Below are 24,370 nucleotides of genomic sequence, written 5' to 3' on the forward strand. Positions count from 1 at the left end.
TCACAACAGCTCAACCACTCGGCTCTCAGCCCTCAGCACTCACACTCAATGGGTACCCGCGCTTACTGGGGTATACAGACTCCGGAGGAGCTCCTACAGCCCAAGCGCTATAATTCGCACGGACAACTCACGTGCTGCACGGACAACTCACGTGTTATAGTATCAATATCTGGATCTGCACGAACAACTCACGTACTGCACGGACAACTCACGTCGTATAGTATAATATCTGGATCTACACGGATAACTCACATGTTGCACGGACAACTCATGTGCTATAGTATAATATTTCACAATGAGGTCCTCGGCCTCGCTCAGTCATAAATCTCTCTACTCTCTCGGGCTCTCAACAATCATGAAATCAGCCAAAACAACAATGATATGATGCATCAATAATGAACAATAGAGACTGAGATAAAATAATCAAGTAAACTGTGACTGAGTACAAAACAACAATTAAGCAGATAGTTCAACATGTACACGACCTCTGTGGGTCCCAACAATACCAACATATAGCCTAAACATGGTTTCTAACATGACTTACAGTCAAATTTTCACAACACATAGAGAGCACATAGCTAACAACAAGTTATTCAACTTTACAGTTTCCACAGGACAGACCAAGTCATAATCCCCTCGGTGCACGCCCACACGCCCGTCACCAAGCATGTGTGTCACCTCCAAAATAATCACATGATACAAAGTCCGGGGTTTCATACCCTCAAGACCAGATTTATAACTGTTACTTACCTCAACCTGTGTAATTTCCTATTCCGCTATGCTTTTTCCTCGTGAATTGTCTTTCAAACGCCTCGAATCTAGCCATAGATAATTCGATTCAGTCAATAAAAATTGTAGGAATTAATTCCATACGAAAATATAATTTTTCCATAAAAATCTGAAATTTCATCCAAAAATCGCATGTGAGGCCCACATCTCAGAACCCGACAACCATTACAAAATATGAATACCCATCCAACCACGAGTCCAACCATATAAATTTCACCAAATTCCGACATCAACTTGACTCTCAAATCTTCAATTAAAGTCTTCGTAGAAATCTCCAAATGATGAACGGTTTGATGCGTTTGAAACTAGACTTAAAGGGCTTTAATTGGATAGGTTATACACCATACAACTCTTCAGATCTTGAGAGTTATGCTCGTTTGAAGTTAGATCTTATGCAAACTCACTTGAAACTTTATCCCATCATAAAATTTTCAACTTGACTTAGCCTTAGGGCTCTTCTTAGACCCTAAACCATTTTTAATGCACCTCATAAATATATTATCATGATCAATTGATATCATTCAAATTGCCAGTCTTTTTCATACCCGAATTGATATAATTAGCACCTGCTGATCTTCTTATTGGTCTTAAAACACTTAGAATTATTTTCGGGGTGTTACAATAATAATTTTACTCCGTACCCTAATTTTTCTTTATAATACTGTAAGTTTATTCTTCATATTGCTGGTATATGACATCATGAAACAACGGCAACTGATACAATTTATCCAAATATTATATTCATCAAACGATACAGTGCAATATAATACAATACAATACAATACAATACATTATGAAATGATATGTAACAACCATCCAAACAAGTTGTTATTTTCACCTACCAAGTGGTATATTACTAGAGGTAGGGCTGTTCAAAACCGGAACGAAACCATTAATCGAACCGGTGACTTATTGGCTTATTGATATCGGATTATCGGGGTAATAAATGGTGAATGGATTGAGATTATATAATTAACAGCTTAACGATTTGGGGGCGGATTACTCAATTTTCTTATCGGGTAAACCGTTTAACATGTTAAGAATTTTTATATTTACACTTTTACCCCTATGTATATAAAGTACTATTGAAACCCTAAATAGCTAAATCCCTAATTTTTATTTTCTAATTTTCAATTGTCTGCAGCCACCAGAGGCAGAGAAGTCGTCAGTCTCGTCTCTCTCTTGAACTGAGAACTGAGAAGTCGAAAAATCAAAATTTCAATGATTAATACGTGTATGTCTGTATGAGTAGTCTTGATGGTATTAAAAATCTGGTTAATACGTGTATGACAATATGAGTAATCTTGAAGACACTTCAATTAAAAATACCGTTTGGTTAGATCTTAGATGGTATTAAAAATTTGGTATTGATTTGAAACTGTTTGGTATTGATTGAATGAGTGTTCAAAAAATTTCTATTTGGTTTAGACGATAAGTCGTCCGATAATCGCCTGATACTTATTAATCTGATACTAATTCGCCTATTGTCTTATTGGATGACTAGCGGATTACTACATTTATAATCCGATAACCGTTAAACCGAACTATTAAGCATAATAATCTACTCGATCCGCCCGATAAGCACCCCTAACTAGAGGGATGGGAAAGCTTGTAATGATTAATTAACCACGTATATTAGGTAACTATTATTGCTTGAGAGTTAGAGAGACATTATTACTTGCGATAATATGGTTTATACAAAAGATATGCTTAATATTTCTTCAAAATACTTGTGGATATTCAAATTCACAAATCTTTCACAACCTTGACATTTTCAGGTAATTTCTATGCCACTTAATAAAGCGTATATGGAAAATTTAAAAGGTACTAATTATTCAAAAATGACTGGACCTAGTATTTTAGCGTTAGTTTCGAAATTTCACTTTCACAATTCTAAAGATACACATCTATTTGAGAATATTCAATCATAAAATTTCTTTAAAAACAAAAAATCAGACCGATTCTTCTGCAGTCATGTCTAGTAAAATATCATGTTATAATCAACAGATTTTTTAACAAAATAGATTGGACAAATTTGTTGCCATGAAGGAAGTAAAAATTGAATTTACAAGTATTTTATTGGAAAATCTTTGCATTTTGTACCTTTGCCCAATAAATTAGATTAGCGGCCCCTCGAGCTTCACTTCGACGTGGCAATTTCAAAATTTGAAAAAACCCCGCCAGTATAAAAACCCCAAATTCAACTTGGCAGCAGTCATTCGCATTGCAGAGAGAAACTTCGAGAAGAGATGAAGAAAAGATCGAGATCGACGAGGAAGTCATCGGCGGCGGATTTTCAGTCAACTCCGCGGGCTACCGCGGCGGCAAGTCCTATCCAGTCGATGAGTGAGTCTCCGAAGCCATTCGAGTTCAATTTCAATATGTTCAACGCTACGCCAACATCGTCATCATCATCGAAGAAGAAGACTAACGGAAAGACGAATTTCAATATTTCAAGTCTAGAGCAGGTGAAGCCTGCCGGTGGTTCCCCTCTGTCGGTCGAAAATCTGAAGACTATTATGGATCTGAAGGAATTTGCATCATCTGGATTGGACTTTGTTAAGCGCCAGGTTGAGCGATCGCATATGGAGATTCTTAAGGACCTCGAGGCTTCTCAGTCTCGCCTTCAGAAACGTCTCAAGGTCTCTCTCTCTCTCTCTCTCTCTCTCTCTCTCTCTCTCTCTCTCTCTCTCTCTCTCTCTCTCTCTCTCTCGTGTGTGTGTGTGTGTGTGTGTGTACACGTAACCACGAGATCATGAAGATAACTTTAAATTCATGAATTTCTGTGTTAAATCTTTCTACTTTAGAGCATAAGCTCTTGATTTTGCTAATGCTTAGGTCAGTATGTAGTTAGCTCATATGCATACGTATATATATGTGTGTGTGTAATAAATATGTATGTACATCTCCTGGTAATTATCTCGTATTCGAGGTGTACTGACATATATCGAATCCTTTCTGTTCTATGGTTCCACATATTTTCGATGATTGACGATTTTAGGTTTTGGTGTTTCCTGATGGATACGCTATATAATATGTGGTGATTTCCAGCTACTTTTCTCAATTCGGCGATCTGTCAACTGCTTCCTGCTTGTTGATCTAGTTTAAGAACTTGTATGAGTTGTACCGGAAACAAAATTGTTGTTCTCTCTGTTTTGATGTTGCTTTTGAGTTTTGAGATGCAGCTTCTAAGAAATTAGGTGTAACAACCTTAAGATAATGAACTCAATAAATTGAATAGTGAATGTTCTAGAACATTCCCGACTGTTAAAGTTTAATCATCCGATGGATGGTTACTGTTCTGATTTACTCAGAATCTTAGATTTGTTAATAAGTATTCCTCTCAGAATTGTTTTAGTGCCAGGTAGATACACTTTAAGCATAGTAAAGCTGTTCTGTTTGCTAAAGATGCATAAGCTTATGGAAACTTCCTCGTTGATGGACTAAAATGTGTATACTTAGTGTAGGATATCTAGATTTCCTGGTTCTCACAAATATTCAAGCTTAACGTTGAGTCCTGGGAAATTGTCTGTTGACATAGGGACATCTACACTGAAGTTTTAATTTAGGCTCTTCTGAGTGAGATTCCAATGTTACAATACCAAATTATTTGTCCATTTTGTATGACAATTAGTGCAGTTCTTCGTGCTTTGTTTTTAAACATGAAGCAAAATATTTTGCAGCACTTTATTGGAAGAGGATATATAACAGACTTGCAGGAGATATGAACTTTCTTTTCCGATGAAGCAATGATCTTGTCTGCGATTTGTTTGATCGAAAATAACCAGATATATCACACTGGGAACACTATCATAGGAACTGGAGCTTCATGAGAACCAGATATGTCATCTGGCTAAGAAAGTTAGAAAGGGCATCTAGATTTAACACCTTATTTTTGTCATCATCTTTTAAGCTTTATGAGATTATGTCAGTTTTGAGTTATTGACCTAAATCAAGTAAACATGTATTAGAATCTTGTCTTCTGTAAGTTGATCTCATGCTTTACAAGCTTCCATCAAGCTTTGGATAAACAAGATTAAGGATAATCCTTGTATTTACGTGATTTTTCATTGTTTCATAGTTCCATTGAACATGGGTTTTAATTGCAGTGCTCGTGTTAAGTAGTTTTCTCTCATTGGCTCTATACATCCTTATGTTGTAACTTGCAAATTAAAAGGGCTAGAAGAACCATCCATGACAGAGTCATTCAGATAATATAGCATATTCCACATACCAGAGCCTTTTCATATCTGTTGTACGTGTGTTATTTCGTTACATTTTCCTTCTAAGTTTTGGATAGTTAAAACAGATTCAGACACAAGGATGCCATCAAGTGGCAGGTGAAGCAGAAAAGGAGTACAAAAAGATGTCTGAGCGAATCAATGAAGGCAGGGATGCAATGAAGGTAAATCTTCCATTATCTGCTATTGCCTTTAACAAGTCTGCTCCTATTTAATCTCAATTGTTGTGCCATTACCGTTAGTTAATTTAATTTTTCCTCTCTAGGCTTCATATTCTACATTCATGGCAGATCTTCAAGCTAGTGGATCTCGTCGTAAGTTCTTAGCCTTTTGCCAACTATGAGGATATGCTTTTTAGTAAATGCAACTATATGCTGCAAGTTTTTGACAATCGAACACAATAATAACCTTGAATACGATAAGCAGATGAAGAAATTGACTGTATTTTCTTGTTCTTTTTTAATTGGCTTGGCCAAGAGTGTAGCAAATTCTTCTTAATGTCTTAATCGCCTTTCGAGGAGGAGTAACATCTTATAAACTTGTTGACATACTTTACAGTTTGCAAACAAACCATCCCTGAGCTGTCACAATCCGTCGAGAAAGACATAGATGCTCTCAGGAACCGTTATGGGATCCATTCAACTTAAGCTTGTTGAAGGCATTGGCATTAAGGTAATTTCTTTTGCTGCTTGATTGTTGTTGTACTTGTATCTATCTTATGTTTCTCAAAATCTGAACTAAGAATTATATGGGGCGATGCATGTTTTAGTTATCTTTCCTATAACTATGTTTTTATTTTACCTGGTATATAGAACTTGAGTTAGGAATTTTTTTCTTTTAATGGTAGTACAAGATCATCAGAACAACACGGTAGCTGGTATAAATGCGTATAATGTCGCGGCATATTCATTTTGAAAAATGTGAAATATATCTGTATACCCGGGGGAAATGCCAATGAAATCCTTTCTCCTTATCTGTATGGCCATATTGAAGACTTAGATCTAGATTGCTTGATACCGTCATCATAACTTCTGTTTGATTAGTGTTTCTCCTGCAATTATTGTAGTGTTTTTTTTTTGGTTGATCAAATGATTATCTGTCCGTCTGATATAAAGCATTGTCGTCTGCTTTTGATTGACATTTTTCCGAAACTCAGAATCCATTTTAATTTGAGTTATATGATTTCTTGATAGGTGGAATCTAGTTACTCTGAATTTCATTAACGAAGACAATATAATGTAGGAGCAAATGGAGATAGTTCAAGTGATTATGTTTTAAGGCCTGCTTACAATAGAAATTCATCCATGAAAATTCGAACTCCTTTTTGCTTACAGTTGCAGTTTCTTGAGGAATATACACAACATGCAAATTTGAGTGCTTAGTCTTGTAAATTCATATCTTCTAGATGCATTGACTACCAGCTTCCTGGTTCACCCAGCCTTATATTGGCCTAATTTGGTAATTTTCTATTAGAACATTACTTTCGTGCATATGTGACATGAAACGAAAGGTGTTATATTACACCATACAACAGAATGTATTTGAAAAGAAAAGAAAATTGGAGATGTTCCTTTTTCTTATATACACCAAGACTACGCTCCAATTAATTATTACAGGTGAGAGAATAGCTTCTAGGCCTTTGGTCCAGTGGCGGATGCACATGGACACTTTGGCCCATTAACTTTGACCATATTTAGTAAATTACATAGGCAATTGTACAAATATTTTGATAAGTATTGAGTTAACTCCCATAATTAAATTTATTTTTCCTTTTTTTTTGAGTCTTTATCGGCTAGCACCCATAACTTTAAAATCCTAGATCCGCCACTACTTTGGTTACTACTTGCTTTTGATAATTAGTCTACTTGAGGATTACGTATAAGAGTATAATGTAGTGTATATGTAGAGAAATCCGGCGTCAGTACTTAAGCTTTTGAAAGCTCTGATAAAGAGATTGATAACTTGCGGTAGTTGAAACTAATTTGATCGTATCTCAACAACTTAGGGGCCGTTTGGAAATAAAAAAAAAATTCCAAAATATATTTTCAAATTAGTGTTTGGTTATACATTTAACTGAATTTTTGAAGATGAATTTCAAATTTAAAAAGTAAATTTTTTAAGATGAATTTCAAGTAAACAATGTTTTTCTCAAATAAAATCGTACCATTTTTCCAAGTGAAATATTGTCAAATATTTTCTTTTTCAATTTAACTTCAAAAACTATTTTTCTTTTAAATCTCACATTTTTTTGATATCCAAACACCTACTTAGAATTATGCAAAAAGTTAAAGCATTTGATTGATCACATTCTTATATTAATTCTTCAAAGCTTACCTCATGGCCGTCCCTTTTCTATGTAACTTTTTTGGTTGGAAAGGAGAACAATTCATTAAAGTAACCGACTGATGGAGGTGTACCATATCCATATCCATATCCATATCCATATCCATATTAGTCTTTACGAAAAGTGAAAAGGAACGGAGAGAGAATTTTTATGTGTGTGTTGAGTGATCTCCTCATTTATTCTATGTGTGTATTAGTGTGTGTGTGTTGTAAAGGACTTTACGTGATTTTTGGCATTTGAATTTTGTGTTTATTTTTATTTTTATTTTTTCGAGTAAAAATAAATTATAATGACAATTAATTTTTATTTTTCAGATTTTTAACATTAATCATAATCTATATATACTATATTAAAAGCACGAATGCCATTAGCGAAATGTTGTTCGCCTTTTTTACCATTTAAAATTAAAGTTTACACTAGACAAAATAGTTAATTTTTTTTTAATATTTAGGAATATTCATTTAATTAATTCCCTACTATTTAGGAATAGTCATTTAATTATTTTCCTAATATTTAGGACTTTGAAATCAACTAAAACTTTACTTATTAGTAAATATTTTCTTATTTAATTATGTAGATTAATCTCACCCCAACTTTGTATCTTAAACATGTGTAAACATTATGATTCATGTAGTAGTCACTTTTTTATTTTGGCATTTTACTTAAACATAGAGGGGATTGGATTTTTACACTCTAATAATGTAACGACTCGATCGGTCGTTTTGAGTTCTAGCGCGTCGTTCGGCGGTTTGAGGACCTGAGTAGCTCCACTTAATGTATTATGACTGTACGTATGACCGGAATCAGATTTTCGGGAAGTTCGGAGTTGATTTGGAAAGAAATCTCTAAATTCGGAAGCTTGAAGTTGGAGAATTGACTAAGGTTTGGATTTTTAGTAAACGACCTTGGAATTAGGATTTGAAGGTTCCAATAGGTTCGTAAAATGATTTCGGACTTGGACGTATGTTTGGGTCGGGTATCGGGTGGACCGAGAGTAATTCGGCACCCATTACGGAAGGTTAGTATTTAGAAGGTTTAATATTTTTTTAAGTTTGGGTTGGAGTTAGATTTTGAAATTATCGATATCCGTTTGGAATTTCGAGCTTGGGTATAGTTTCGTATGGTGATTTTGGTCTTAGGAGCGTGTCCGAATGTTGATTTGGAGGTCCGTAGGTCATTACGGCGTCGATTGACGAAAGTTGAAAATTTGGATGTTTTTGAGAAGTTTGTGACTGGGAATGGACTTTGTGATATCGGGACCGAATTCTGATTCTGGTAGTGGGAGTAGGTCCGTAATGTCAGTTATGATTTGTGTGCAAAATTTGGGGTCAATCGGACTTGCTTTGATACGTTTCGGCATAAGATATAGAATTTGAAAATTTAGAAATTTATAAGTTTAATTCGAGGCACAATTCATGATTTTTGATGTTGTTTGACGTAATTTAAGGCTTCGACTAAGTTCGTATTGTATTTTGGGACGTGTTGGTATATTTGGTTAATGTCCCGAGGGCCTCGAGTGGATTCCGGATGGTCAACAGATCGAGTTTGGACTTGGAAGAGAGGCTGAAGCAGCTGTCTTCTGGTGTAACCGCACTTGCGAGGTTTTGGCCGCAGGTGCGGAGCCGCAAAAGCGGACAAGAGGGGCGCAGATGCGGATTTCGTTGGGCAGTGTTGAGACCGCAGATGCGGCAGTCTCACCGCATAAGTGACACCGCACATGCGGAGTGGGCGGCGTAGATGCGCATAAGGGCCGCAGAAGTGGCCAGCGACCTTGGCTTGGTTTCTCGTAGGTGCGAGACTTGGAGCTGCAGAAGCGGCTGTCGCAAAAGCGACCTTCTCGCCGCAGAAGCGAAAAATTGTGCTGGGCAGTGAGGCTTCTTTAAAACGGGGGTTTGGCCCATTTTCATTTCATTTCGTCCATGGGAGCCTTTTTTGGAGCACTTTTGGAGTGTCATCTTCATCAACTATAATGGGGTAAGTGATTTCTTCACATTGTGAGTTAAATACATGGTTTTTATATAGATTCAAGCATGAAAATTTATAAAAATTTGGGATTTTGTAGGAAAACCTAGAAATTTATATTTTTGGCTTTTGACCACAAATTTGGAATAAATTATATATTTGAGTTAGCAATGTTATGGGTAATGTTAATCTTCAAACAATTTCGGAATCCGGGCACGTAAGCCCGAGGGTGAATTTTATCGACTCTTCGAGCGGAGTTGAAAATTATTATAAATTAATTTATTATGAGTATTAGAGTATATATTTATGGTTTTGCACATTGATTGACTAGTTTTGGAGAGACGGACATCAGTTTAGGGTGTTAGAGTGGCGTTGGAGCCGGATTTTGACATTTCGGAGCGAAATAAGTGTCCTGTCTAACCTTGTGAGGGGAAACTTACCCCTAGGTATTGTAATTGATATTTGATACTTGTTGCGGGGGCTACGTATGCACGAGGTGACGAGAGTCCTTACGTAGCTACTTTCAAGTTATTGTCCGGGTAGTCTCAGGTTCTCGTTATGCTATAACTGTACTATATGAGTTATCTCTGGCCTATTAAATTCTTTTACTTCACATTTCTATTTGAGACTAGACGTGCGTAGAGTGATAGACTTACTATTGTAGAGATTTGACGAGTTTCATGATTAGCCGCGTAATAATTGTATACCTCTTACGAATTTCTCTCGCGTTATGCGTTCTCATCGAAAGGTTTCCTCAAAGCTCCTTATAACTCACATGTCCCTTCGTGAGTGGGGTCAAAGACCCGTCAAAGTTTTTTTATTTTAATGGAATCGGGTTGTTCGCCTCGGCAATGTATATAATAGATGAATCTATGGTTATATACCAGATTATGATGGGATCGAGTCGTATGCCTCGGCATTTCTATGAAACACTTTTATGAAAACGTGCGTATCCTTTGTCAAAAAGCCAGTGTATCTGGGAGTTTTTCCTGATTTGAGTTATGACGACCCATCAAGTGAGGTCCTTTTTATATATATATATGACGACCTATCTGGTAGATCCATTATATTTATATGCTCCGGTTGAGGAGAAAATTTCTAATTGAGAGCTTGAGTTTATTGTAGAGAGGAGGATTGTACCACGTATTTATATTTGTTCATTTCGTTTATTTACTATGCCCATATCTGTTTACTTCTTACTGTATCTGTCTTACTGGACTACTAGTAAGTGTCGATGTCGACCCCTCGTCACTACTTTCTCTGGGGTTAGGCTAGATATTTACTGGGTACGCGTTGATTTACGTACTCATACTACACTTGCTGCACATTTTTGTGTAGGTACATATATGTCTGGTGGTCTTCTGGGCACAGAAGCAAGGATGTTGCGGGGACTTACCGTGAGCTGCATTTCATGTTACGACCCGCAACCTGCAGAGTCTCCATCAGAGTTATTTATATATTTTTCTGTCTAATTTGTACTCCAAACAGATGTTGTATTGTATTATATTTCCTAATTGACGCTCATGCACTTGTGATATCGGGTTTTGGGGGGGTGCTTATAGGTGGTTCATTATTGTAGTTGTGGAAATATTATCAGTTAACCCTGTAAAAAAAAAATTCTTACTACTTAATTGATAAAAATTATGATTTCAAAAATACCAAAATGAGTAATTAAGTTAATCATCCATTGTTGGCTTGCCTGACAGCGGGTTTAGAAGACATCACGACCTTTGGTGGATTTTGGGTCGTGACAAATAAAGTGATTAAAAATAATTAAATTTTAGAATTTATTATAATCATATGTTTGTCAATATTTTTATCCTGTATATACAAATAGATTTTACTTTGAAAAAACTTTATAATTTAATTATCTTTTTAATATTTAAAGTTTTAAAAATAACTAAAATGTCTACGTGAAATGTCATGTCGATATTTTTATCCTTTGAACATAAAATTCTTATTGGATAATAATATAGTTGTAGTTAAATATTAAATTTAAAATGATCTAATTAATATTAAGAATTTGAATGAAGAAAAACTATTTCCTCTAATGTTGAGAATGAATAATTAAATTTTTGAACTAATTTAACAAAATAAGTTTTTGAATCAACTAATTAGATAGAAAATTCAATTCAGATATTTTACAAATTCATCATAATTCCAAAACTTGTAGCGTACATAATAATATTGATGGTAAAAGAAAAGAAGATATTATAAATGAGTTATCATTAATTTGTTTTTCCTTTGCGTTTATCCAACAAATGATAAGTTCCTATATTCTTTTATTTATTAAGTGATGTATTATAAAATATTAACTCAACATTGGTCAATTTTTAGACTTTACATTATCACTTATATTTTTCTTTCCGCGGAGCTATAGAGCCGACATCTACATTCCCAAATGTCTAAAAGATAAGATTTAATATTTTAATTTTCTTTATTTGAAAAATCTTCGAAGAATTGCAATGAATTATTATTGTGTCACTTGTTTGTTTCGAGTACTAAGTTACACAACAGTAATAATTTTTGTAAGATATTCCAGAAGAAGTCCTAAGAAATCACAATAAAGCATATGAGGATTTCTATGTGCATAATGTTTTCATAATGAGCTAGCTAAATGGGATCAATGTTCATCATTATATAATTATTTTTATTTTTATTTTATAATCTATGTAAAAGATAAGCATGTCCTTTCTCTTCCCCGGACACCGAACAAAGGGAACCCTGGCTTCACTTGTCGTAGTAAGATCACCCCTCTATAAGTTTTCCCTATCGCTCGGTTGGCAAGTCAAGTAAGAAAAGGTCTGTGTATTTGTCCAGAAATATGTTTTCGGCCTATCTATCGATTGAACCAGAGGCTGAGCTCTTGTTACTTGTGAAGTTTTAGCAATGAATAAATCTGAAATTGAAAATATCAACTAAGATGATTGATGATTTTTATATTATCATTGTTTTTTCATTATTGAGTTGCTAAATCTTTCATACCAATAATTGCTGCGTAGTGTTAGTAAATGAGTGCTTATAGGTCTTTCTTTTTCCTGAGAGAAGGTATGAATTGTTGGGTGAATGTTTAGGTTATGGTGATCACAATTTTTGGTGGGTATTAGTTACTTTCCTCTTCTTTTGAATAATTTCTTGCTAAGATTTTTGCACGCATGCCATCAAAAAAATTATACTCCCCTAGTGCTAAAAAAACGTGTACAATCGAGGAAGAGAAAGTAAAAAAGAAATAAACAACAGGAAAGGAGTAATGGTTTTCAGTATAAAAAAGAAAAAGAAAAGGAAGGCAATAACGTTTTGATATTCAGTTATTAGAAGTGATTTTCTTTAAGTATTATGATACCTTCTATTTTTGTTATCAAAGTCAATTAATATGCTAAGTTAAATTATGATAAAATTTCAAAATCTAGAACAACTTCGACATGTATGCTATAAGCTGGTAAATATTGTTAAATAAAAATTTATACTACTTAGCAATAAATTTAAAAGAAGGAAGTTAAATTGTCGAAGTTTACTAACATTAGGTTCCGCGTGATGTCAAATATCTAGTAGCGAAGGAAAGGGCGGGGCATATTTCTTTTTTTGTTTTCTTATGTTTAAAATTTACTACTCGTATTAGTGATGTCGAATGTTTCTTCTTTATTTTCTTATGTTTAAAATTTACTACTCGTTTTAGTTAGATAATGTCTCATCAATCATCAGTGATGAGTGATATAAATATAAAGAAATATAATATCGTTTAAGGGTTTCATGTATGTAATATCGTTCACTTTATTTTGATTAACAAGCATAATAATATTCATACGCAGATTGTTTCTGTTTACCAAATTAGTTAAAAGAGGTGTATTTTTTATAGTACAACCAGATATTCTCTAATTTTACGTGCATAACCATGGATGTGCATGTCTCATTAGGCAAAAGGTGTTATTGTTGCGCTGATTTGAGTGGAAACCAAAAAATATGCACACGCGATGTCTATAAGTATTAAATTAATATATGATGTGTATTTGTTTAGGTACACATTTATCACTTATAATTTAACTTGATTAATAGCCTACGTTATCACTTCTATTTATCACATGACTGTAGTAAATTAGTATGATTTGTCATATACATGAGTGTGTATAGCTTTTTTGCGTTTTGTGTGCTATCGGCTCCAAATTTAGACTTGGCATTGATGCATATGATACATGGGATCTGTTACAGGCCATCGATCCAAATAAAAAGAAAAGCATGAAAATTATTATTGTCGAAAATTATGACAGAACTTTATGAGGAAGCATGTTTGATGCGCTCGTGAAAGACAGGGTTCTTAGCGATATAGATGACCGCCAGACTGTTAAAGTGGAGAGCAACCAGCAACTGAGGCGAAATGGAGAGATCGTCAAGCAAATGGACAAGCCAAGTAATCTCAACAACCACGTGACGTATAGATAGATACTCAGCCTCCGCAGAAGACAAAGAAACAAAGGGTTGTTTCTTTGATTTCCAAGAAACAAGGCAACCACCAAGACTGATGAAAAAACTACTAATGGAACGCCTAGAATCAGGGCAAGAACCCCAGTCAGAATCGCAGAAGGCAATAAGCTCAAATGAAGGAGAATTAGACATAAAGAGACCTAAACCAGGGTCACGAAGAAGATAGCGAAGGCAATGTTTAGCATTAGAAAGATGAGGATCACGAGGGGCTTGCATGAACTGGCTTAGATGTTGGACCGCGAAGGATAGATCTGGGCACATGTGAGTCAAAAAGTTCAACTTGCCCAACAATCGGCGATACAAAGTTGGATCAGACAAAAGATCACCCTGATCAGCATGAAGTTTGCACGATGGGTCCAGAGGTAAATTAGCTGGAGACAGACCACAACAATTAAACTCAGAAACCAGCTCCATGGCGAATTTGCGTTGGCTCAAAATCAGACCAGAATCAAGGCGAAGCACTTCCATCCCCAAGATGTAAGATAAACTTCCCACATCCTTAATTTTGAATTCTAAGTCTAAAAACTATTTTAGCTCATTCAACTCTTGCATGTCATTCCCTGTTAGAATATGTTATCCACATAGACGGCCACCAAAGAAATAGAGGAACCGACCTTCTTATAAAAGAGAGAATAGTCATCTAGAGAGTGAGTGAAGCCTTTAAAATTCAGCTCAGATGTCAACCTAGCATACCACTGCCTTGAGGCTTGACGAAGCCTATATAAGGACTTTTTAAGTCGACAAACCATGTTAGGTGCAAGAGGTAGTAGCCCAGCAGGAAACTTCATATACACTTCTTCGTACAAATCACCATGTAGAAATGCGTTATTGACATCCAACTGATGCAACCCCTAATATTTCCTTACCGCCAAGGCTAAGATACATTGGATAGTGGTCATTTTGACCACAATGGAGAAAGTCTCTATGAAATCAATCATTTCCCTTTATATGTCCCCTCGAATGACTAACCGGGCTTTTAATCTCTCCAGGCTACCATCAAATTTGAGTTTCACTTTGTAAACCCATTTACAAGGTAGTTCCTTCCTACCTTGTGGTAAAGGAACTACTTCCCAGGTCTCATTGGTGATTAAAGAATCAATATCTTTGGACATAGCTTCTTGCAAGCCTGGATGCATGGCTGCCTTGGAATAGGAAGAAGGTTCTTGAATGAGGGAAGAGAAGTGAGCAGTTTTTGCTTAGGAAAAGATAATGCATTGAAATAAAACTGCATAGGAGAAATAGGAGAAAGAAAACAAGGAATGAAAACATCAGTTAAATGATCTGCACCACAAATATAGTGTCACGACCCAATTTCACCTATAGGTCGTGATGGCGCCCAACACTATAGCTAGGCAAGCCAACTAATACATTAAACATATATCGATAAAATTTAACTCCAAGAAAAATAATAAGACACTAAATTCTACCAATATGTGTGCCAAGACCTGGTGTCACAAGTGTATGAGCATCTAGTAGATTATACAAAACCTCAAATACTGTCTGAAATAAAAATAGACAGAATGAAAAATACAAGGAGAGACACTGGTAGCTGCAGAACGGCTCAGAAAGGCAGCTCACCACTATGCCCCTGGATAACGTGGGTGTAAGATGATAGGTTCTCAACTAGTACTTGCCTCAGGTCCTGCACAAAAAGTGCAGCAAGTGTAGCATGAGTACGTAAACAACGTGTACCAAGTAAGTATCAAACTTAATCTCGAAGTGGTAGAGACGAGATAGCCGACTTTGACACTCACTAAGGGTCATCAATAATAAATGGAATAAATTATAATTATTCAAATCAACATGATTCACAGAGTTAACAATAATTTTATTCAATTAGCAGAAATAATAAAAATCTTTTAAATACAACAATTTCTAATCTATTAATTAATTCCTTCAATTTCAATAAAACTTCCAATTTATCAAATAGATTTACAAGCTGCAATTCAATTTCAATAAATTTTCAATTTATCAAATAGCTTTACAAGCTGTAATAAACTGTCCAAGTATCATGTAATTTTTATTATTATCAAGCACGATTTCTGTCGAGGTCGTTCGGCCCGATCCAGAGTGTCGTGTACACTGCCGAGGGACGTGCGACACGATCCATAGATGCATCTATCCTGCCGTGGCGTTCGGCCCGCTCCACAAGAAAGGAGGACATTTTCTTATGTACCTCCGGAAGGAGAGTATATTTATTAAAAGATAAATTCGGGAGGAAGAACAATTTCTCTTAACAATTAATTAATTTAAATAGAAATTCAAGCATATGAGATTTTCATCCTTTAATATTTTTATCTAACAATTCACAACATATATATAAATATATCAAATAATTTAATTAAGTAAAGACTACAATTTATACAAGTAATTTATGCTTTTGAGTCCTAAACTACCCGGACTTTAGCATTAATAGTAGCTACGCACAGACTCTTATCACCTCATGCGTACGTAGCCCCCACAATTAGCAATAATTATTTAATTTAATCATATATGGGGTAATTTTCCCCTCACAAGATTAGACAAGAGACTTACCTCGTCTTGCTCCAATTTAATCCACTAGTAGGTCTTTTTCTCGATTATCCAACTTCGATTGGCTCGAATCTAACCAAAACTAATTCGATACAATCACTAAAATTTATAGGAATTAATTCTATAAGAAAATACTATATTTTCAATAAAATCCCGAAATTAATTAAAAATTCATCCGCGGGGCCCACATCTCGGAATCTAGCAAAAGTTAAAAAATCCGACAATCCATTCAATTACGAGTTCAACCATACCAGTTTCACTCAAATCTGACTCTAAATCGATACCGAAATCTCCAAAATTCGTTTCTATCAGATTTTTAAAATTTTTCCAAATTTAAATCTCAAAACACTAATTTATGGTAAAAACAATGATATACTTGTATATGTAGACCAAATCCGAGTTAGAATCACTTACCCCAATATTTTTCCCTTGAAAATCTGTCAAAGGTCGCCTCTGCTCAAACTCATGTTCGTCAAAAATGGCAAATGAGACGAATGTCCTCTTTTATAAACTGCCCAGGCAGCCTTCGAAATTGGGACTCGGTCATGGCCTCGATCATGGCATCGAGCCTGGGACTTCGATCGTGACCCTCGATCTTGGGTCTTGATCCTGGCCCTCGAGCCTTGCCTTCGATCATGGCCCTCGAGCTGGACCTTCGATCGTGGCTTCGATACTAAGCCTCGTCCTTGGCTTCGACTCAGGCCGTCGACCCTGGGCTCGATATCTGGGCTCGATCACAGCCCAAAATATCCAGCAGAAGGGAAAATTGCAGCAGCTTTTTAAGTCCAACTTTTGATCCGTTAACCATCCAAAACTCACCTGAGGCCCTCGGGACCTCAACCAAATATACCAACAAGTCCTAAAACATCATACGAACTTATTTGAAACCTCAAATCACCTAAAACGATGCTAAAACCACAAATTATGCTCCAATTCAAGTTTAATGAAACTTAGAATTTCCAACTTCTACCTTCGATGTCGAAACCTATCAAGTCAAATCCGATTGACCTCAGATTTTGCACACAAGTCATAAATGACATAACAGAGCTATGAAAATTTTCAGAACTGGATTCCGACTCCGATATCAAAAAGTCAACTCCATGGTCAAACTTCCAAACATAAATTCCTATTTTAGCCATTTCAAGCCTAATTTAACTACGGACTTCCAAATAAAATTCCGAACACACTTCTAAGTCCAAAATTACCATACGGAGCTGTTGGAATCATCAGAATTCTATTCTGAGGTCGTTTTCTCAAAATATTGATCGAAGTCAAACTTGGCCTTTTAAAGCCAACTTAAGGAACCAAGTGTTCCGATTTCAATCCAAACACTTCCAAATCCCGAACCAACCATCCCCGCAAGTCATAAATCATAAAAAGCACATACGAGAAGTTTTATTTTAGGGAACGGGGTTTTAAAAGTCAAAATTACCTGTTAGGTCATTACATTCTCCACCTCTTAAACAAACGTTCGTCCTCGAACGGGTTTAGAATTATACCTGAAGTGCTGAATAAGTGTGAATATCTGCTCTGCATGTTTTCCTCGGCCTCCCAAGTCACTTCCTCGACTGGTTGGCCCCTCCACTGGACTTTTACTGCAGAAATCCTCTTGGACCTCAACTGGCGAACCTGTTTATCAACAATGGCAACTGGCTCCTCTTCATAACCCAAGCTATTATCTAGCTGAACTGTGCTGAAGTCTAACACATGTGATAGGTCGACATGATACTTCCATAGCATAGATACATGGATAACCGGATGAACTCCCGATAGGCTGGGAGGCAATGCAAGCTCATAAGCAACCTCCCCAACTCGTCTCAATACCTTAAATGGGCCTATAAACCTTGGGCTCAATTCCCCTCTTTCCCAAATCTCATGATCCCCTTCATCGGCGAAACTTTCAAGAGAACTTTTTCACCCATCATAAATGATAAATCACGCGCTTTCTGATCTGTGTAACTCTTCTGTTTGGACTGCGCTGTACGGAGTCGCTCCTGAATCAACTTTACCTTTTCCAAGGCATCCTTCACCAAATCAGTACCATATAACTTAGTCTCACCGGGCTCAAACCATCCGATAGGTGAACGACTTCGCCGACCATATAAGCCTCAAATGGAGCTATCTCGATGCTGGATTGGTAACTGTTATTATAAGCAAACTCGGCCAAAGGCAAGAAATGATCCCACTGACATCCAAAGTCAATCACACATACCCTGAGCATATCCTCCAAAATCTGAATTGTCCGCTCTGACTGCCCGTCAGTTTGCAGATGAAAGGCTGTGCTGAGCTCTACACGGGTCCCCAACTCACTCTGTACTGCTCACCAGAAATGTAAAGTAAACTGAGGGCCTCTATCTGATATGATGGAAATTGGCACGCCGTGCAACCGAACTATCTCCTAAATATATATTTGGTCCAACCTCTCTGAAGTATACGTAGTCACAACAGGAATAAAGTGTGCCGACTTGGTCAACCTGTCGACAATGACCCAAACTGCATCAAACTTCCGCAAGGTCCGCGGCAACCCAACTACAAAGTCCACAGTGATGCGTTCCCATTTCCACTCTGGTATAGTCATCTGCTGAAGTAAGTCGCCTGGCCTCTGGTGCTCATATTTAACTTGCTCACAATTTAGACACCTAGCTACATACTCAACTATGTCCTTTTTCATTCGTCTCCACTAATAATGATGCCTCAAATCACGATACATCTTCGTAGCACCTGGATGAATAGAATACCGAAAACTGTGTGCTTCCTCTAGGATCTTTTTCCTCAGTCCATCCACATTAGGAACACATAGACGATCTTGGAGTCGCAGAACACCATCCGCGCCAGTAGTAATTTCCTTGGCACCACCCCCGTAGTACCGTTTCTCGAAGAACCATTACATGTGGATCATCATACTGGCGAGCCTTGATCTGTTCAAATAGTGAAGACTGAGCTACAACACATGCAAGAACTCGGCTGGGCTCTGAAATATCCAGCCGCACAAGTCTGTTGGCCAAGGACTGAATATCTGAAGCCAATGGCCTCTCCTCTGCTGAAAGGAAAGCTAAACTACCCATACTCTCCGCCTTTCTACTCAAGGCGTCCGCAACCATATTTGCTTTGCCCGGATGATACATGATAGTAATATTATAGTCTTTTAGTAACTCAAACCATCTGCGCTGTCTCAAATTTAGGTCCATCTGCTTGAACAAATGCTGCAAGCTGCGATGGTCAGTGTAAACCTCACAAGACATCCCATAAAGATAATGCCTCCAAATCTTAAGAGCGTGAACAATTGCAGCTAACTCCAAATCATGTACTGGATAATTCTTCTCGTGGGGATTCAGTTGACGTGAAGCATATGCAATAACTCGCCCTTCCTGCATCAATACACAACCCAAGCCAACACGTGAAGCGTCGCAATACACTGTATACATCCCCGAATCAGAAGGCATTACTAACACTGGTGCTGTAATCAATGTTGTCTTGAGCTTCTGAAAGCTCACCTCACAATCATCGGACCATCGGAACGGAGCACCCTTCTGGGTTAATTTGGTCAAAGGTTCTGCAATAAACAAAAAACCCTCCACGAACCGACGATAATAACCTGCTAAACCCAGAAAACTCCTGATCTCAGTCGCCGAAGTGGGACGATGCCAATTTTGAACTGCCTCAATCTTTTTGGGATCAACTTTAATGCCCTCACCCGATACAATATGCCCCAAAAATGCTACAGACTCAAGCCAGAACTCACATTTAGAGAACTTAGCATATAGCTTTTATTCCTGCAACGTCTGAAGCACTACTCTCATATGCTGCTCATGCTCCTCCTTACTGCGCGAGTAGATCAAAATGTCATCAATGAATACAATGATAAACAAATCAATATATGGCATGAATACCCTGTTCATCAAATCCATAAACACTGTCGGGGCGTTAGTTAACCGAAGAACATCACCAGAAACTCACAATGACCATATCTAGTCCAGAAAGTAGTCTTCGGAACATTTGAATCCCGAATCTTCAATTGATGGTACCCCGACCTCAAGTCGATCTTAGAGAACACCCTAGCACCCTACAACTAGTCAAATAGATCATCAATACGCGAAAACATGTACTTGTTCTTAATAGTGACTTTGTTCAGTTGACGATAATCAATACACATCCGCATTTTTCCATCCTTCTTCTTCACAAATAATACCGGTGCACCCCAAGGCGATACACTCGATCTGACGAACCCTTTGGCTAGTAACTCCTCAAGCTATTCTTTCAATTCTTTCGGAGCCATGCGATACGGTGGGATAGATATAGGCTGGATATCTGGAGCCAAGTCAATACAGAAATCAATATCACGGTCATGTGGCATACCTAGAAGATCTGAAGGAAATACATCGGAGAACTCCCGAACTGCAAGCACTGAATCAATAGCCGGAGTCTCTGCAGTAGTATCCCGAACATAGGATAGATAAGCCAAACAACCCTTCTCAACCATGTGTTGAGCCTTTATAAAAGAAATAACTCGATTAAATAAACTAATAGATGAACCCTTCCACTCCAGCTTAGGCAATGCTGGAATAGCCAAGGTAATAGTCTTAGCATGACAATCCAGAATAACATGATATGGAGATAACTAGTCCATGCCCAGAATAATTTCAAAATTGGTCATCTCAAGCAATAAGAGATCTGCTCTAGTTTCATAACCACAGAATGTAATAATACAGGACCGGTAGATCCGGTTCACAACAACAGAATCGCTCATAGGAGTAGACACATAAACAAGAGTACTCAAGGACTCACAAGAAACACCCATGAATGGAGCAAATAGAGATGCCACATATGAATACGTAGATCCTGGATCAAATAATACTAAGGCATCTTTGTCGCAAACAGAAATAATACCTGTAATCACGACATCTGAGGCCTCTGCATCTGGTCTGGCCGGAAAAGCATAGAACCGAGCTGGAGCGCAAACTAGCTGGCCTCCGCCTGGCTGACCTCCACCTCTAGGACGGCCCCTACCCACCTGTCCTCCACCTCTTGGTGATCGGACTACTGGTGGAGCAACTGGTCCGGTAAGCATAGGCTGCTGACCCTGCTGCACTGGTCTACCCCACATCTTGGGGTAGAATCTCCGTATGTGACCGGGGTCCCCGCACTTGTAACAACTCTTTGGTGCGATGGGCTGCTGGCTAAGAGTCTGGCCCTGGGGAACCGAATACCCACTGGGAGGACCCTGAATAGCTGGTGGGCGATAAGAACTCTCTGGTATAACACTGAAATAAGGTCGCACTAGAGCACCCCAAGGAGGCGGTGGTGCTGGATATGGGGGCCTGTTGGACTGCCTTCTCACGAACTGACCTCTGCCCCCAAACGGAGCACCTCTGAACTCTCCAGAATACCTGAACCGCTTATCTCTCATAACCTGCTCTTGGCTCCGCTGACGTACACTCTCAATCCTGCGGGCTATCTCCATGACTAGCTCATAAGAAGTACCCATCTCAACCTCTCGAGCCATAGTGACCTGAATGCCAGTATGTAAACCCGCAACAAACCTCCGTACTCTCTCCGCCTCAATAGGGAGTATCATAAGTGCATGGCGAGATAACTCAGAAAATCTCGCCTCATAATCGATCACTGACATCTGACCCTGCTGGAGCTGCTCAAACTGAAACCTCAACTCTTCCCTCTGGGAGGGTGGAATATACTTGTCCAGGAATATACGGGTGAACCTGTCCCAAGTTATGGGAGGAGAATCTGCTGGTCTGCCAAGAACATATGGCTGCCACCATCTACGGGCTTTGCCCTCTAGCTGAAAAGTAGCAAAGTCTACCTCATGAGTCTCCAATATCCTCATGTTGTACACTCTATCCTTGCACCGATCAATGAAATCCTGGGGATCCGCATGTCGCTCACCCCCAAAAATAAGAGGATGTAGTCTAGTCCATCTGTCCAATAGTTTCTGCGGATCAGCGGCTACAGCTGGCCTGGGCTCAGGTGTAGCTGCTGCCACTTGCTGGGCTCCACCCACGGGTAGTGCACCCTGGGTCTGATATACAGCAGCTGCTTGTCCATGAGCCTGTGCGGTATGGGTCTGTGCTCCCCCGCCCGCCTGAGATGTGGATGGGTCTGCCAGAAATAAACCGGCCTGAGTCATATTGTCCATGAACCGCAGCATACGACCCATGACATCCTGAAATCCCAGTGCAGATGTGATATCCACCGGAGCTGGCTCTGCCACATGCACCTCATCCTATTCCTCAACAATGGGGTTCTCTGCTGGACCCACTGGTGGCATAACTGGAACAGTCCTGGGACGTCCTCGCCCTCTACCATGGGCTGGAGCCCTCCCTTGGCCTCTGGCAACTGGGGGAGTAGCTCTTCCCTAGTCTGGAACCTCATTAGAGCGCGTTCTCACCATCTGTGAGAGAATAAAAGAAGGATATTTAGTACTACATTAATTGCACGATGGAATATGAAGAAAGGTAGTTTCCTAACACCCTATAGCCTCTCAAAGATAAGTACAAACGTCTCCGTACCGATCCGCAAGACTCTATTAGGTCTGCTCATAACTTGTGAGACCTACGTGAACCTAGTGCTCTGATACCATATTGTCACGACCCAATTTCACCTATAGGTCGTGATGGTGCCCAACACTATAGCTAGGCAAGCCAACTAATACATTAAACATATATCGATAAAATTTAAATCCAAAAAAAATAATAAGACACCAAATTCTACCAATGTGTGTGCTAAGACCTGGTGTCACAAGTGTATGAGCATCTAGTAGATTATACAAAACCTCAAATATTGTCTGAAATAAAAATAGACAGAATAAAAAATACAAGGAGAGACATTGGTAGCTGCAGAACGGCTCAGAAAGGCAGCTCACCATTAGGCCCATGAATAACGTGGGTGTAAGACGATAGGTTCCCAACTAGTACTTGCCTCAGGTCCTGCACAAAAATTACAGCATGAGTACGTAAACAACGTGTACCCAGTAAGTATCAAACCTAATCTCGAAGTGGTAGAGACGAGATGGCCGACTTTGACACTCACTAAGGTCATCAATAATAAATGGAATAAATTATAATTATTCAAATCAGCATAATTCATAGAGTTAAAAATAATTTTATTCAATTAGCAGAAATAATAAAAATCCTTCAAATGCAACAATTTCATTTCTATTAATTAATTCCTTCAATTTCAATAAAACTTCCAATTTATCAAATAGCTTTACAAGCTGCATTTCAATTTCAATAAATTTCTAATTTATCAAATAGCTTTACAAGCTGCAATAAACTGTCCAAGTATCGTGTAATTTTTATTATTATCAAGCACGATTTCTGCCGAGGTCGTTCGGCCCGATCCAGAGTGTCGTGTATACTACCGAGGGACGTGCGACACTATCCATAGATGCATCTATCCTACCGTGGCATTCGGCACGCTCCACAAGAAAGGAGGACATTTTCTTATGTACCTCGAGAAGGAGAGTATATTTATTAAAAGATAAATTCGGGAGGAACAACAATTTCTCTTAACAATTAATTAATTTAAACAGAAATTCAATTATATGAGATTTCCTTCCTTTAATATTCTTATCAAACAATTCACAACATATATATAAATATATCAAATAATTTAATTAAGTAAAGACTACAATTTACACAAGTAATTCATGCTTTTGAGTCCTAAACTACCCGGACTTTAGCATTAATAGTAGCTACGCACAGACTCTCGTCACCTCATGCGTACGTAGCCCCCACAATTAGCAATAATTATTTAATTTAATCACATATGGGGTAGTTTTCCCCTCACAAGATTAGACAAGAGACTTACCTCGTCTTGCTCCAATTTAATCCACTAGTAGACCTTTTTCTCGATTATCCAACTTCGATTAGCTCTAATCTAACAAAAAATAATTCTATACAATCACTAAAATTTATAGGAATCAATTCTATAAGAAAATACTACATTTTAAATATAATTTCAAAATTAATTAAAAATTCATCCGTGGGGTCCACATCTCGGAATCCGG

At 37.8% G+C, this 24,370-nt stretch overlaps 1 protein-coding gene across 2 annotated transcripts; it reads left to right on the plus strand.

The window, feature by feature from the left end:
- Nucleotides 1-2,800: 2,800 nt before the first annotated feature.
- Nucleotides 2,801-10,992, plus strand: LOC107800175 (uncharacterized). Of its 2 annotated transcripts, none has more exons than XM_075242160.1 (5): nucleotides 2,801-3,431; nucleotides 5,099-5,194; nucleotides 5,296-5,344; nucleotides 5,589-5,702; nucleotides 10,675-10,992. In XM_075242160.1, exons 1-4 carry the CDS (start codon nucleotides 3,039-3,041, stop codon nucleotides 5,675-5,677), a joined length of 627 nt encoding a protein of 208 aa, XP_075098261.1. In that variant the 5' UTR covers nucleotides 2,801-3,038; the 3' UTR covers nucleotides 5,678-5,702; nucleotides 10,675-10,992. The 2 variants fall into 2 exon arrangements, with proteins under 2 accessions (XP_075098261.1, XP_075098260.1); XM_075242159.1 differs by lacking the exon at nucleotides 10,675-10,992 and adding an exon at nucleotides 6,224-6,650 and having other exon boundaries at nucleotides 2,802-3,431.
- The last annotated feature ends 13,378 nt before the right edge of the window (nucleotides 10,993-24,370 follow it).

Source organism: Nicotiana tabacum, chromosome 21, assembly GCF_000715075.1.
Source record: "Nicotiana tabacum cultivar K326 chromosome 21, ASM71507v2, whole genome shotgun sequence".
Taxonomy (NCBI): domain Eukaryota; kingdom Viridiplantae; phylum Streptophyta; class Magnoliopsida; order Solanales; family Solanaceae; genus Nicotiana; species Nicotiana tabacum.